The 16,314-nt window shown below is 36.3% G+C and overlaps 1 protein-coding gene across 1 annotated transcript; it reads right to left on the bottom strand.

The window, feature by feature from the left end:
* Positions 1 to 7,485: 7,485 nt before the first annotated feature.
* Positions 7,486 to 14,453, bottom strand: LOC119075320 (4-coumarate--CoA ligase-like 7). Its single transcript, XM_037181740.1, has 6 exons — positions 14,298 to 14,453; positions 12,077 to 12,263; positions 11,602 to 12,002; positions 11,458 to 11,531; positions 10,514 to 11,383; positions 7,486 to 10,207 (listed from the first exon to the last, which is right to left on the bottom strand). Exons 2-6 carry the CDS (start codon positions 12,209 to 12,211, stop codon positions 10,050 to 10,052), a joined length of 1,638 nt encoding a protein of 545 aa, XP_037037635.1. The 5' UTR covers positions 12,212 to 12,263; positions 14,298 to 14,453; the 3' UTR covers positions 7,486 to 10,049.
* Positions 14,454 to 16,314: the final 1,861 nt, after the last annotated feature.

The raw sequence follows: 16,314 nt of genomic DNA, 5'->3' as shown, positions 1-16,314 counted from the left end.
ACTAATTGTGCATCAACTTAGAGACATCTACAATTAGTCTAGCAAATTGTGCATCATCTTAAATGGATGCACATTTAGTTTAACTAATTGTGCATCAACTAAGAAGCACCTACAATTAGCCTAGCAAATTGTGCATCATCTTAAATGGATGCACATTTAGTTTAACTAATTGTGCATCAACTTAGAGGCACCTACAATTAGCCTAGCAAATTGTGCATCATCTTAAATGGATGCACATTTAGCATAACTAATTGTGCATCAACTTAGAAGCACCTACAATTAGTCTAGCAAATTGTGCATCATCTTAAATGGATGCACATTTAGTTTAACTAATTGTGCATCAACTTAGAAGCACCTACAATTAGCCTAGCAAATTGTGCATCATCTTAAATGGATGCACATTTAGCATAACTAATTGTGCATCAACTTAGAAGCACCTACAATTAGTCTAGCAAATTGTGCATCATCTTAAATGGATGCACATTTAGCCTAACTAATTGTGCATCAACTTAGAGGCACCTACAATTAGCCTAGCAAATTGTGCATCATCTTAAATGGATGCACATTTAGCATAACTAATTGTGCATCAACTTAGAAGCACCTACAATTAGTCTAGCAAATTGTGCATCATCTAAAATTGATGCACATTTAGCATAACTAATTGTGCATCAACTTAGAGGCATCCATTTAAGATGATGCACAATTTGACTAAATGTGCATCCATTTAAGATGATGCACAATTTGCTAGACTAATTGTAGATGCCTCTAAGTTGATGCACAATTTGCTAGACTAATTGTAGGTGCTTCTAAGTTGATGCACAATTAGTTACCCTAAATGTTTCATTCAATAGATTGTGCATTGTTTTAGGTGAATCGATTGAATCAAATGTGCATTCCCCTAAGACGATACACAATCGATTAGGTCGAATGAGATTAACACAAGACGGTGCACAATTGATTAGATCAGACGTAAATTCGCATTAAAGTTTACACACTGAGGAAGTTATCTTTCTCTACTATAGATAATGTTTGACCAAATTAATAGGAGTAAAAGATGTGTAAAATGTGATAAATCTTTTAACATAGTTGAAAAGTTACTGCTGACTCGGTAATACTTTGAAAACAAATTTCTGGGCGATAATTCCTCAGTTTCAGATAGCTGGGTGATAATTCCAAATTCACTGGGCAATAATTCCTCAATTTAAAATAGCTGGGTGATAATTCTAAATTTACTGGGCCGTAATTCCTCAGCTTTAACTAGCTGGGGAATAATTACCAGATAGCTGGGTGATAATTCCTGGGCGATAATTCCCCGGGTGAAAGTTCCCAGTTAGTCTGGGTGATAATTCCTGGGTGATAGTTCCCTGGGTGATAATTCCTATCGAGCTGGGTGATAATTCCTGGGCGATAATTCCCCGGGTGATAATTCCCATCGAGCTGGGTGATAGTTCCTGGGCGATAATTCCCCGGGTGATAATACCAATTAATTTTTGAAAAAATCTGTCTGGGCGATAATTCCCTGGGCGATAATACCCGTCACCGATATAGATCATTGGTACAATTATTATGTGAAGGACAAGCTTCTTAGAAGAAGGGTGTATACCGTAACTTCGACTTAACGTGACTTTACTTGACATTTTCGAATAGATGCGGATATCGCACTATTGTCATGACTTTTGTTGACTTTTAAGATTTTTACTTGCTGTGCCCCCCGGAAACTCGTTTTCCTTCATGGACGCTAACGTTAAAACACATTTCCGGTGGTCTTAGCGAGTAAAACATTATAGATGCTAGCTGGGAAATTTTTATTTTGACTTGTGGGATCCACTTCGGCTCGGGCTACAAACCTCCCACTGGTTAAAATAATAATTTCCCAACTAGCATGTAATGTACTATTTTCCTCACTTCCGTGCCTTTCGTTATTTCATGATTTTCGAACAATGCTGACTTGCTTTTGTGACTATCCAGAACCGTTTACCCCTGCCTATACTGTAAAGGCATTTGATGCATGGTGCGGTGCTGCTAATCAATTTTTAATTTTATTGGACTTGTTTTGGTCATGGTAACTAAGGCGTGAAACTGTTATAATAATAATGACGATAATGCTAACGATGGACAGGATTGACATAACAAATTCTGTTTTCGCCTAATTCCATTACAAATTCGAAATCAGGTGGAAAAGTTTCGGAGTGACTATAACAGTATTGATGATGACCGTTCTCGTATGTAATTATTCCGCTTAAAATGTTTATTGCAAAGCATCTTCCCATTCTATGGCTATTGTACGTTAATGTTCATGTTCATGCCTGGGTAGGCAGCAATTGATCGTAATAAATGATTTGAAGTATTCAAGATTTCATCAAATTTTGGCGCAGGGTCAAACTGACGTACTCAAACTTAACATACAAGTATGACAAGGAGTACGGTAGCTTGAATGTTACCTTGTCTGAAGATGGTTCCGTGTCCTTATCAGCAAAGAATATCATGGACATTGATCACATATTTCTCCACGCCACCATCAAATTTAGCTCCGACGGATCCGAAAACTTTGACAGAAATTTTATGAACAAGACGCTAAGTATTTGCAGATTAGCGCGCGACCGGAGATACGAGCCACTTGTCCAACTGGGCTATAAATTACTATCGGAACAAATTCATCTACCACAACGATGCCCCATTAAAAAGGTATTTTGGCGTTAGTGACTGTTCCATTTTGACGTATTACTTCAGGTCATTTTTGCAGAATTTTTTTTTTATCTGTGAGGAACCACATCTTCGAAACGGACCGATTGCCGCCTGTTTTGCCTGCAACTGCAATTTTTATTCACCTTGTGTTCTCAGTGTTAACTAATGAGGCATTGCACACAATATTCGACGTCGCACTTGTGGGAAACGTCGTACACTCTTAACAACAGCAGGCTTCAAATGCAAAATCTTCAAAAAAACAACCAAAAATTCTCATAGAATTCACCTACAAAATGTGATCTCTACAATCATCTACAAGTTTTACGGTACTTTCGAACGTAGCCTTCCTTCGTGGAATGCATTCCCCGCCTTTGGCTCGAAATACAAACATCCCATTCATACACACTGCTACTAGCATGAACACTGAATTGACAAGTGTAAAATTTGGAGGCTTTAGTGATACGAGCTACAGAGCTACAATTACTTCATTTGATCGAAGATTTTCGGAGATTGATTTCAGAAATATTTTACTTCATTTGTTTTGAACATGATTTTTGCTATATAAGACCTCACAAGTCAGAGCTTGTCGTTTATTCTTGCCGTCGTTGTCGATAACAGATCAGTCAAAAACACTCAAAAGTGTAAAAGTGACGCAAGTCCCTGTGCATACTTCCAAAACAACTGATATCGCTGGATGTGACGCATTCTGCGCTTGTACGCAAAAACTGTAACAGGAAAAATTTGACCAAAGAAATTCTAGAAACAAAATTTTACCAAAAAAATTTTGCTTCACAAAGTGGCAGATGATACGGACGTGTTAGGACGTATTCTTGTCTATTTTAAAAAATTTCTTAAAAGTACTTTCCTCAACATCTGCCACTTGCGACGCAAAATTTTTTTGGTAAAATTTTGTTTCTAGAATTTCTTTGGTCAAATTTTTCCTGTTACAGTTTTTGCGTACAAGCGCAGAATGCGTCACATCCAGCGATATCAGTTGTTTTGGAAGTATGCACTGGGACTTGCGTCACTTTTACTCTTTTGAGTGTTTTTGACTAATATCAGTTCTTTTGGAAGAATTAGTAGATTAAAAAATTTAAAAAATGTAAATTTTTTTGAAAAATTTGAAAAATTTGAAAAAATTTGAAAAATTTGAAAAATTCGAAAAAAATCTGAAAATTTAGAAAAATTTGAAAAATGTGAAAATTTAGAAAAATTTAGAAAAATTTAGAAAATGTAAAAAATTTAAAAGATTTAAAAAATTTAAAAAAATTAAGAAATTTAAGAAATTTAAAAATTTAAAAAATTTAAAAATTTAAGAAATTTAAAAAATTTTAAAATTTAAAAAAATTTAAGTTTAGGAAAAACAAGGCATCAGAACAGTCGGAGCGTTTGCTGCGACTTAGCCCCGTACGACCCGTAATCCAATTTCGTCCGTAACCATAATACGTCCGTAGCCGTAAACGCCTGGAACCCTAATACGTCTACAACCCTCTAATGAGTCTGTTACCAAAATGCAAGTCAAGTTGGGCATGGTCAAATTTACTGAAAGTGTTCATTTTTAAAATTGCGCATAGCGCAATTACGAAAGCCCGTACGAAGTACCTCTCAAAAAAAACCAACAATTCACGACATTATTTTAGAAGCCCAACATTTTTTGCCAACTTTCCATTGGGTATTCAATTACCTCTCAAATGAAACAAAAACTAGCAAAATCGGATGAGATTTACTCGATTTATGTGCAAAAAACACTTAGGGCCGAGTAGCGGCCTTAGTCCAAGGGCCCAAATTTGAAACTTTTTTCGCCACGTTCTTTTCAGTGTTCAATTACCTTCCATAAAAAACTAAATCTAGCAAAATCGGATGAGATTTACTCGATTTATGTGCAAAAAACACTTAGGGCCGAGTTCTTTTCGGTATTCAATTACCTTCCATAAAAAACTAAATCTAGCAAAATCGGATGAGATTTACTCGATTTATGTGCAAAAAACACTTAGGGCCGAGTAACGACCTTTGAGCCCTCCCAACAAGGCCACGTTGCATCTTACCCAAAAACAATGTTCAGCAACTTTGTTCTACTCGTCAATACCTTTCATTTGATATATCACAAGCAGCTATTGCGTGCGTATTTCGGTAGGTATCGTCGAAAGACTGAAAAACATTTATAGGGCCCTAGCTCTGGAAGGGCCGACCCTACCATGCCCATTTTCGAACTTGACCTTACTTTTGTCTATACCAATCGGGGAAAAAAAGAATTTTGAAAAAAGGTTGTGATTTGCTCAAGCTAGAGTAAATCGAGTAAATATCATCCGATTTTGCTAGATTTAGTTTTTTATGGAAGGTAATTGAATACTGAAAAGAGCGTGGCGAAAAAAGTTTCAAATTAGGGCCCTTGGACTAAGGCCGCTACTCGGCCCTAAGTGTTTTTTGCACATAAATCGAGTAAATCTCATCCGATTTTGTTAGTTTTTGTTTCGTTTGAGAGATAATTGAATGCCGAATAGAATGATGGCAAAAAAAGTTTCAAATTTGGGCACTTGGACTAAGGCCGCTACTCGCCCCTAAGTGCTTTTTGCACATAAATCGAGTAAATCTCATCCGATTTTGCTAGATTTAGTTTTTTATGGAAGGTAATTGAATACCGAAAAGAACGTGGCGAAAAAAGTTTCAAATTTGGGCCCTTGGACTAAGGCCGCTACGCGGCCCTAAGTGTTTTTTGCACATAAATCGAGTAAATCTCATCCGATTTTGCTAGATTTAGTTTTTTTATGGAAGGTAATTGAATACCGAAAAGAACGTGGCGAAAAAAGTTTCAAATTAGGGCCCTTGGACTAAGGCCGCTACTCGGCCCTAAGTGTTTTTTGCACATAAATCGACTAAATCTCATCCGACTTTGTTAGATTTAGTTTTTTATGGAAGGTAATTGAATACCGAAAAGAACGTGGCGAAAAAAGTTTCAAATTTGGGCCCTTGGACTAAGGCCGCTACTCGGCCCTAAGTGCTTTTTGCACATAAATCGAATAAATCTCAACCGATTTTCCTAGTTTTTGTTTCATTTGAGAGGTAATTGAATACCCAATGCAAAGTTGGCAAAAAATTTTGGGTTTCTAAAATAATGTCGTTGGTTTTATTTGAAAGGTACTTCGTACGGGCTTTCGTAATTGCGCTATGCGCATTTTAAAAAATGAACAGTTTCAGTAAATTTGACAATGCCCAACTTGACTTGCATTTTGGTAACAGACGCATTAGAGGGTTATAGACGTATTAGGGTTCCGGACTTATTAGGGCTACGAACGTATTATGGTTGCGGACGAAATAGGATTACGGGTCGTACGGGGCTAAGTCGCAGCAAACGCTCCGACTGTTCTGATGCCTTGTTTTTATTGCGGATTCGTCATCTATGAACACAACCAAATGCTTTGCCCTTACTGTCTGCTTCCAATTCGACGTGTTACAAACGGCATATTAATCTTATAAGCCCCCAGTACTTCGTACGGGGCTAAAAATGAGGCGAGCAGAGCTTACCAAAAGCGAAAAAATTTGTTCTACCATACCAATCCACACACACACACTTAAAGGTGTTCTTATATGGGGCCTATATGGGAACTTCGAGGAGCCCTAGCTCCGAAACGAGGCCGGTTCCCCCCAATTTTTTTTTTCTGGAATGTCTCAGAATGACGACTAGAATCTACTCCCAAAATTTCAACAAAATCTAAAGAAGACTTTAGAAGATAGGAAACACGGACGGACGGACTAACAAAGTAACGTAGGATTTTTTCGTTTCGTTTAAAGTACTGAAATTGACCAAAATGTGTGGAAATGGGGCTTCTTGGAAGATTTTTTGCGTGGCCAAATTTTATGCTGCAAGAATGTGTGATAGCTCGTTGAACTCGTACGGACGCCTAGTTTTTTTTAATGGTAATTTGGAGTCATTTGTATTTGAATTGTAGAACTTCAATATTTGCTGTATACATATATGGTTCTGCAGTCTACGACAAAAAAAAATTTTGAAATTTTTTCTAGTAATAGGACTTGCGTCACGGGCGCTATGCTAACCCGCGCCCATGATGACACCCGTCTGTGAATGACCTGAAATCGTGATCAAAAGCGATCAAAAAATTTCGTTTGATCACTATTGCAGCGGAATGACAAGGCTTTTTTTTTCTATTTTCATACAAAAGAACTCGATTCGCGGCCCGTTGTATACTCACCTCGATCTCGATCTAATCAATTCTCGATCTCGATTGCAAAGACTGATTTCCCGATTTCTGGTCGTTTCCCGAATTCATCCCATTTGCATATTTCTAGTAAATTCCAAATTTTGGTCATTTTGCAATTTATAGTAATTTTCCCATTTCTAGTCATATCCAGATTTCTAGTCATTCCCCGATTTCTAGTCATTTTTCCACTTCTTTTCTCCTTTTCATTATTTCTTCCGCATTGGGTAGATTTCTCGGTATTAAGTTTTTTGGCAGAAAAAATTACCAGTATCCTCTATACCTTAATTCTCTTGTTTTCGCTCGTTACGTAATAATCCTCTTTCCATCCAAGGGAAATCAAAAACTTTTAAATGAACATTTACGTGATATCTTGTTCTTGCCTCTGTTTCTGTGTTTTCAGGTTTGTTCCAAGTATTCCAAGAATTTTCACAGGCCGAAAGAACACGATTTCATCCACAGAGATCGGTTTTTCAAAGTAAATATTGATGAAATTTGATCTGGCCTTGGAACAAACTTGTTTGAGAAGTCTTGTTATTACTTGTCGTTTCATGTAAGAAAAGTTCGTTTTTCAGCAAGTGAAATGTAATATTGAAGTATTTATTAATAAAAACAATATAGAGTGTTCACACGGAGAACAACCTCTGACCAGTTAATTTTAACTAATTCTGTATTCGCACACAGATAAAAATATAGACACAGATCTAAATCTTTTTGAGATTAACAGTACGCTACCGAATCTTTTGTAGAATTTAAATTTAATCCCTTCAGGGATTACTTCAACTTATTCACAAATGAGTAATCCCAAAAGGACTTAAATTTTAATCTTTTATGCCCTGACTTTCGACACTTGTTTATTATGCGTTGAAATGAAAATCTCTTTTTAATACGATCGCAATGTTATTTGTAGTGCCGAAAAAAGTATAAGGTAAAGTATCGCGGTTCGACATGTTCGTTTTCATACACTTCGTGTTCAGAATCTTTAGTATGTGAAAAAGTGAATCAAAACCAAATAGTTTAGTGTAAAATCTAATTTTTCTAATTAATTTAAATGTTTTAAATGCGTGAAAATTTAATTGCCGCCTTTTCCATATGGGCCAAATGCGCAAATGCCCGTGGCGCCCGGAGTGGAGCAGAAGAAAATGGCGCCCGAGGTCCTTAAAAAAATGTAGCTTTACTAAATTGGCGCCTATTTTTCCAATTGCCCTATGGCGACCAAAAGCTAAAAGCGGCACTGTACTAGCATTACTTCGAAGCTGGAATTCGATTAATACCTTGATAATTAACTGAAATTAACATTAAAATTAATATAATTAAGCTAGTTTCGTAGAAAATTAATTGTCGCTATGATCTTCCTGGTACATATCTTCCAAAGATAACAACGGTAACAATCGAATTCAAACTCAGATTTTCAAAATTCTGTCGAATCGCGATACTTTAGCTTATTTGGCTTTCACTTCATAAAAAATAAAACATTTTTTTTAGTATATGGTCATGCTATGGTTTTTAGGTGTTTTTACCTGAACATCTGATATGAGAAGAAGTTTTTTTGTGAATCTGGATTGAGAAATTTTATTAAACAGAATTTTTTTTTCGAACGAGATTTGAACCCGGCACCTACTGCACTCCAGTCGACGATCTTTCCACTGCTACAGTTGGTTCTCAATTCCAACGTGGCTTATTTCAAAGAAACTAATTCTTCGTGAGGATTAAAATGCAAATTGCCAGATGGTAAGATCGTCAGTTCAAACGTCAATATTTTTTTCATGGTTTTCATTTTTATATTCTTCTGTAGTTTTTTTTTTGCGCATTCGCTCTAAAATTGGAGTGCGATAATAAGTGCGCCATAAGAAATACATGGCGCAATAATATTAGCAACTACCATTTTTTATATAAAGTATTCAACAATTTAAATTCAAAAGGAATTGAAGTGAAATGAACATTAGTTTGTGTGGCTCGTGGAGCAATATTTGAAATTTAAAATTTGAAAATGATGAGACGCAAAGTAGGTGAATGTTAGATAACACTTTAATTTATTAAGATAAGACGAAATGTGATGATCATGATGATGATAGTAATTCAGGGATGTGAAATTGTGAATTAATAGGTTATGCTCAATAAAATTATATCTATTTATCTATCTATTGTCCCATAGTAATATGGATTAGTTGACCGTTAAAATAGGGGATTGAAGTTTTGACCAATTCGACGCTGAACTTCTAAGCAAAAAATTGTTCTACGGCATGCCTCTAAAATGCACAGATTCATTGTGTCAGCCGCCTAAAATGTGCCGGAGGCCGTTTCCAGTCTCGATGAAAATAAGTATGCGTAAGGTGTTCTGCAGCAAGAACTACATGGGTATCGACCATTCTGATCAAAAGAATTTCTGAAAATAGTGTAAAATCAAAAATACGGGGCCGCCATTTTGTAGTTTTCTTACGGGCGGCTGTACGTTTCGAAGTTTAGACGAACTTATAAAAAGATCAGTGCATTTTAGAGACATACCGTTGAACGATTTTTTGTTTGGAATAATGTTTTACGACGATTTATAAATAACTTGTCAAAATTTCAGTCCCCATTGGGTTTCTTTCCAATTCCAATCTTGAATTTCTCTATATCTATGCTATGTTTGCGATGCCTACATTGATTGAACGATTTCTTGAAACAATTTTACACAATTTTATCGACCCCAACCACACAGGCAGTATTTTTACAGACCTACTTTAAATTTTATGTAACGCAAGGCAGAAAAAAACATCGGAAGTCTCACTGAAACATTTAAAGACCAAATTAATGCATGTTTCAATTAAATTTTCTCTCATAACCGTATCTTCTTCGTAAATCGTGTTTAACACAAATTAACATAAAGGTGAGATTTCAAGACAATCAAATTATCGTCAGAAAATTCTTAGCAACATCATCCTTATCTTTCTTATCATTGTTCAATCCCCTATATTATTGTTTAGTCTTATTTTTAATCCCTGAAGGAATTAAATTTTTTAAATTTTTAACGAAGATTAAAAATATAATCCAGAAGATTTACTTTTTGAAAGTAATCCCCTTGGACCTAAAAAATTGTAGTCTCATATTTTTATCTGTGCACTCCGGGAATACTAAATTGCAAATGTGAACGTTGAGCGCAATGTTGGATTAAATTGATGAATCTTTGTTGCCTTCAGTCGATTCTTCATGTAGTCTCGCTGCCATTTGTCTGGCCTTCCTGTGCGATATTTTGCCGTTCCGAGTTGTTGGAATCGAATCGACGAAATAGACTCCACCACGAAGATGGTATTGATCTGGAAAATGTGCTGAAACAATTGTCCTATTATCAATGACTAGCACTGCCACATTGAACTGAAATGACACTCCTAGCACACGACATTCCCATCAACACTGACACTCCTAGCACACTACACTCCCAATAACACTGACACTTTTGAGACCAGTGAAACATCAAAACATCACTCACACTCCTTACCACATTTATTCTCCTAACCACACTCATCCTCCTAACCACACTGACAGTCAAATCTATCAAAAAAATCTTTGGGTAAAAGTTGCTGTAAATATGTTTCCTAGTCTCCAAATTATTTTTGCAGCACAACAGGACCTACCTGCAACCATTTCGATGATCTCCTTCTCGGTAATATTGGAATTTTCATCGCGTACAATAAGAGCCGCTGCAAGACTGTACACAATTTTATCGACTCCAACCACACAGACCAATTTAATATCCGGTGACGCTGACAGATAGCTTTCGACCACAGATGGTTCGATTGTAAAGCCACAATAGAAAAAAATGTTCTTCTTCCGATCAACGATGTACAAATTGCCATCTTCATCAAAATGTCCGATATCGCCAGATCGAACGAAACCTTCTTCGTCAAAAAACTCAGCAGTGGCTGTTTCATTATCATAGTAACCAGCAAACTTGTTAGTGGCTTTGATACAAATCTCACCATCAACGTTGACACCACAACGATTTCCATCGTCGTCGACTATTTTGGATTTAGCTCCAGCCACCAACTGGCCAATTGTGTCGTTATCGCTGGACTTAGGGAAGTCCAATGAAATATAGCCACACAACTCAGTCAATCCGTATGCGACATGAACATACCCATTTGGTAATTTGGAGTTCATTTCTTGTTTTAGCTGAAGCGGAACTTTATTTCCTCCGGCTAAAATTATTCGTACACTTGACAGGTCAGCAGTCGCAAGGCGATCACTTTTCAAAAGGTTTGTCAACTGAATTGGCAAATTCAGTAAATAGGTGACTCGATATTGTTCAATTAAACGAAGCTGTAGCTCGGGTGTGAAGGATTGTGTCGTTATTATACGGGTTGCACCATTCATTGTTGCTACCAATAATTCCCTAATACCGGCAATCCAAAAAATTTGACTAAAATTCAAAACAATGTCAGTTGGATACAATACATCGTCCTGAGACAATTGTCCAAGAAGAGCGGCATGTGTTATGGAAACACCTGGATGGAGAGAGAATTTCGTCGTTGAACAAACACCTTGAAAGAATAAGGAACTTTGAACGTATCTTATTCACCTTTTGATAGCCCTGTTGTTCCGGAAGTAGAAAGATACACCGCAATATCATTCACGCCGTCGACTTCTACTGGTCTAAGCAACAACAAAATTTTGATGATTGTAAGGACGTTATTGAACGCAATTGTTGCGTAACAAAACTTACAGAAAATTGTCCTCTTTGCCAGTTTCGATGAATAAATTCTCCACCTCTTCCGAATCACATTTGGAGCCGCCGAAAGTGAACACTTTCGCATTATTTCCCATTTCGTTTAAACATTCTTGAAGGCAATCGTACATGTCGACGTCACAAAAAACCACAACTGGTTCTGGTGTCCTCAAATTTTGAATTAGATCCGCCCTATCGAATGTTGAGCCGATTGCATTGATCGGGCAACCCATCGACATCGAAGCGAAGACAATCGGTGCCAGATGATGTGAATTTCTGGCCATAATTCCAATCACTTGTTTCGGTTCGTATCCCCGCTGCTGCAGATTTTGAGCAGCTCGAATCGCTTTCAAACGAATCTCATCGCAGGTCATTTGGATTCCACTATCGTCACTAATCTGTGAAAATTGGTTTGATCATTTTGAAAGAATTAAATTAATTCACCGAATTCAGGCAAATATGCTGAATATACCTGCGATAGTTTCGGACCATTTTTCGCCAAAGCTCTGAGAAGAACTTGTGCAATCGATATTTTTGGATTGTATAACGGCGGAATATTCAAACCACTCCACAACTTTTCTTTCTCGTCGTACTCTGTACGAAACATTGTCTGTGTTAATGCTGATGCAAGGAAATTCTTCTTATTCACGCTTGGAGGACTGAAATTGTTATTTTTTTAATACAATTGCAACCATAAATAGGCGTAATATTTAGGGGGACAAATTAAACTGATTTACCATGATTAGCTACTAGTTAATACCTAGTGATTAAACATTGATTAACCAGGTCAAACATAGTAACTTAGCTGCATATCGTCATAAAATATAGTCATTTACCTTTGGTAAATCATGGTAAATCACTATTTTAATTTTTAAGAAATCAAAGTGAGAAAGCCCTCGCTACCAAGAAAACTACCTTTATGCCACTCAAATTTGGGTTTAAGGTAATCGTGAGGTGACGTCCTTTCATAATAATGAATAAAATTTCATGTACATTGACTTGTCGGAAAAAAGTTGTTCAGCCCCACCGTGCTTCAACTGACTGTATGTTTCTATCTATCTATCGACGGGCTATCTCGGAAAGAGGTCAGTGGATCTTCATGAATTTTTGCAGGCACATCAGGGTGGGTTAAAAATGAAAATTTTATATGGCATTACCACAGGAAAACTCTGTATTTTGTGTCGGACACTTCACGGGAAGGCAGTCAGTTACTCGGTTAAATTTTTTTTCTAGATGTCTTAAGATACAAGCTTTCAAACGAGTATAATAAGACATGGGTAACTGCCTGCCTTCTGGTCATCTTGGACCAATCAATTATTCCAAGGAACGAAATTCTTGAAGTGATATTCGGGAAGGCAGCCAGTAACTCGGTTGAATTTTTTTGTTGAAAATTTAATCCGTCGCACTTTAAGTTGTAACTTTAAAATTGTCCTGGAAAAACTTTTCTGCCCAGTTGTGTATGTTCATTAGTTGAATGACAAGATCTGAACGCTTTCGCCATACGCACACAAATTTGTCTTTATACACCATTCCATTTCTGATGCGAAACAGTGCATTGAATGCATGGAAGGAAGACTCATTCTGTGAGTAGATCAAGCTGTATGATCCGGACTTCGTCAGGGTTGTGATATTAGTTTGATTTCTGAAGCGTGCAATTTTTGGGGAGTATATACCTTGACATATCACTACCAGTTATCGGATAACTTGTAACTTGTACCTTGGCAATGATTTCAGTTCCTTTCACACTGGCCGAAGTGATTTTAAAAAGAATTGAAAACTGGCTAAAGGCGAACAAATTGAAAATAAACGAGCAAAAGACGAAAGTGATGCAACTTCAAGGTGGAAGAGGAATCAACCATGTGAATTTGATGATAAATGGTGTCGGATTGGAAACAGTGAACAGCATAAAATATCTTGGCATCATGATCGACAATAAAGTGAATCTGAAAGAAAATATTCACCTGGTATGTAAGAAAGTGGCAAGGAAAGTTGGTGTGTTTAGCAGAATATCTAAGAATCTAACACTTAAAGCCAGAGTCTGCGTATATAAATCAATCATATCACCACTTTTTGACTACTGTGCGTCACTTCTACTAACAGCCAACAAAGCGGAGATGGACAAAATGCATAAGCTACAAAACAAAGCTTTGCGAATAATCCTCCGATGCAGAAGAGACACCAGTATAAAGAGTATGCTTGACAAATTGGTCATAATGAGTGTAAAGCAAAGAATATGGTTCCAGACGTTGAAGTTGGTGCATAAAATCAAGAATGGAATGGTACCGGAATATCTGGTGGAACAGACAAGGAAAAATGGTGAAATACATGGAAGAAACCTACGCGGCAGAAACGATTTCAGACTACCAACAGTAAACAAAAGAGAGAGAAATTTAACGAGATGCCAATCGAAATAAAAAGTGAAAAAATAACGAAAAGGTTTGAAATTAAGTGAATTTGTGACCAACAAAATTAAATGAAGGAAGGATGATAATTAAATTAAATGAAAATAAATAAAGAAGTTAAAGCTGATAAAATGTGATGATAAAAAAAATGGATAAATAAGTAAATGTAGTGATAGGAAATTGTAAATGGAAGGGAAAGGTGATTGTATCGAAATGAGATGAAAATAGCCACGGCTAAATAAACGAATTATATTATTAAAAAAAACAAAAGAAGAAGTACAAAGTACAAACCAACTGTTCACCCCGATTTCTTAACATTAATTTAGTTAACACAAAATCTGGCTGGTATGTTTAACTATGAACCACTTAGTTCCACCACTTTAGTTATTACTTTATTTCCAGTGTGTTCGATATACTCAGCAGTTTCCATCAGACTAACCGAAGTGCAATAGCATGCACAGCGACTCGCCCACTTTCCACCAGATCATTTTTTATATTCTGATATTGCAATCATTCTATTTTTGCATTGTCAACAACGGACGGACGTGCACTTGTGGTATTGTTTGCTTTGCAATTCATTGCCATCGGTTCATTAACATATATACGCGTAATGTATTACTGATATGTGATGCATCTTGGTATGTATGACGGCATGAATGGGGCCACATACGGTATATATGGCAAGATTTCTTCTACTGACTTTCTCTATATATTTGTGAAAATGTCTGCTTTAGTGAACATCCACAAAGTACGTCCGGTTTTACCAGAATTTTTAAGACCTACCTACGTACCCAGTCACATTCTGTCCGCTTTTGGCTCAGTTACAAGCTGGCTTAGTCAATGATATATTAGGTACAGATTGACAATACGTATACGTAAAACTGAAGCAAAAGTAAAACGACATAAATTTATGATACTCACATACACTATGAAACAATTCGTATTTACTTTTGCTTCACCGTTTGAACAAAGTTTTCCACTCTATTCTTAATACCTCTTACGGTATTTTTTTTGGCATATCTTTTAGCATATCTTTTCAAAATTTGTTTTTGTTTCCAAAAAAAATTTTGGTTTTCAAAAAAAGTTTTGTTTTAGTATATAAGGAGTTTGGTTGAAGAAAAAGTAACAAAACTAAAGTTTTGCTTTTTCTACATATGAGAAAATATGGTAATAATTGATTGCAAAGAGAAATAATTTTGAAATGAGAACGAAAAGAAGATTGAGATAAAAGTGAATAAATGAATGGTAATTTTTTTTAGAGCAACGAATTGAGTTTCCTTTTAAAAATTGCTCTCTCTTTATCTGTTGTGTTATACATCATTTTCTATGACTTCGCAAAAACTATAAGTTTGTGGATGATGATTGTTATTGAAACAAATCAATGGATCGGTGGTTAGATGTAATATTTTTGAACTTTTTTTTTCTGTAAATTCAGTTTTATGTAAAACAAATTAGACGAAGCGAGAGAAAAAAATTAACTCCTAAGTTACCGACACCGTTCCGGCGCCCGGCTCGCATTGCGGCCCTCCGCTTCGCTCCGGGGCAATGGGCCGGATCGCTCGGCGTTTTAAAACGCTTTTTAAGTGCAATGAAAATTGGTATTCGTTTCGTAAAAAAATGAATTCTGTGGGGACGAACTAAACTCCTTTACGGCCAGCGTTTTGAGTTTAGTTCGTCCCCACAGTATGAGGGATGTGACCCACCCCTAACTGAAGGTGTTATCGTAAAGTTCCTCAAAAGTGATTGCTTTCGCACTAATTTATTTTACCGGAAACGTACACACATTTAAACTAAAGCGTTTCCGCTAAAACGTAATTTTTAAGCTTACCGCCGACATTTTATTTCTACTGGGTCATCTCTTTTGAACTTCACATCACACCAAACGACAATATTATTGTTTGTTTACATGATTGGTCACCATAAATTTTTCAAAATTTCGTTGGTTTTGACGAATATTTTAAGTAAACCGTTGATTGTAATGTTAAAAAAACATAAGAAGCACATTTCCACACAAAATCTAAATTAAATCACACTGAAATCACCGAAATTATTACAATTTTCACAACCGACACTAAATTTTTGTGTTGGTTGTTTGACGTTTCAAAAACAATTATCCAGTTACGATTAACGACTTTGACGACGATTTTCTTCGTTAAACCATATTTGACTAAGTTCAGAGTGGATGTGATTTGGGTGTGAAATTGAGTGAAAAGTGCTATTTTCATCGATTTTCTTTTTGTAAAATCTTTTAAATGAGACAATATTTTGAGAATGTCCGATGTACGAGTTTCTCATTTTTCGTGTTTCT

The sequence above is a fragment of the Bradysia coprophila genome, unplaced genomic scaffold (assembly GCF_014529535.1).
Source record: "Bradysia coprophila strain Holo2 unplaced genomic scaffold, BU_Bcop_v1 contig_200, whole genome shotgun sequence".
NCBI lineage: Eukaryota > Metazoa > Arthropoda > Insecta > Diptera > Sciaridae > Bradysia > Bradysia coprophila.
This window is presented reverse-complemented; position numbering and strand designations above follow the sequence as displayed.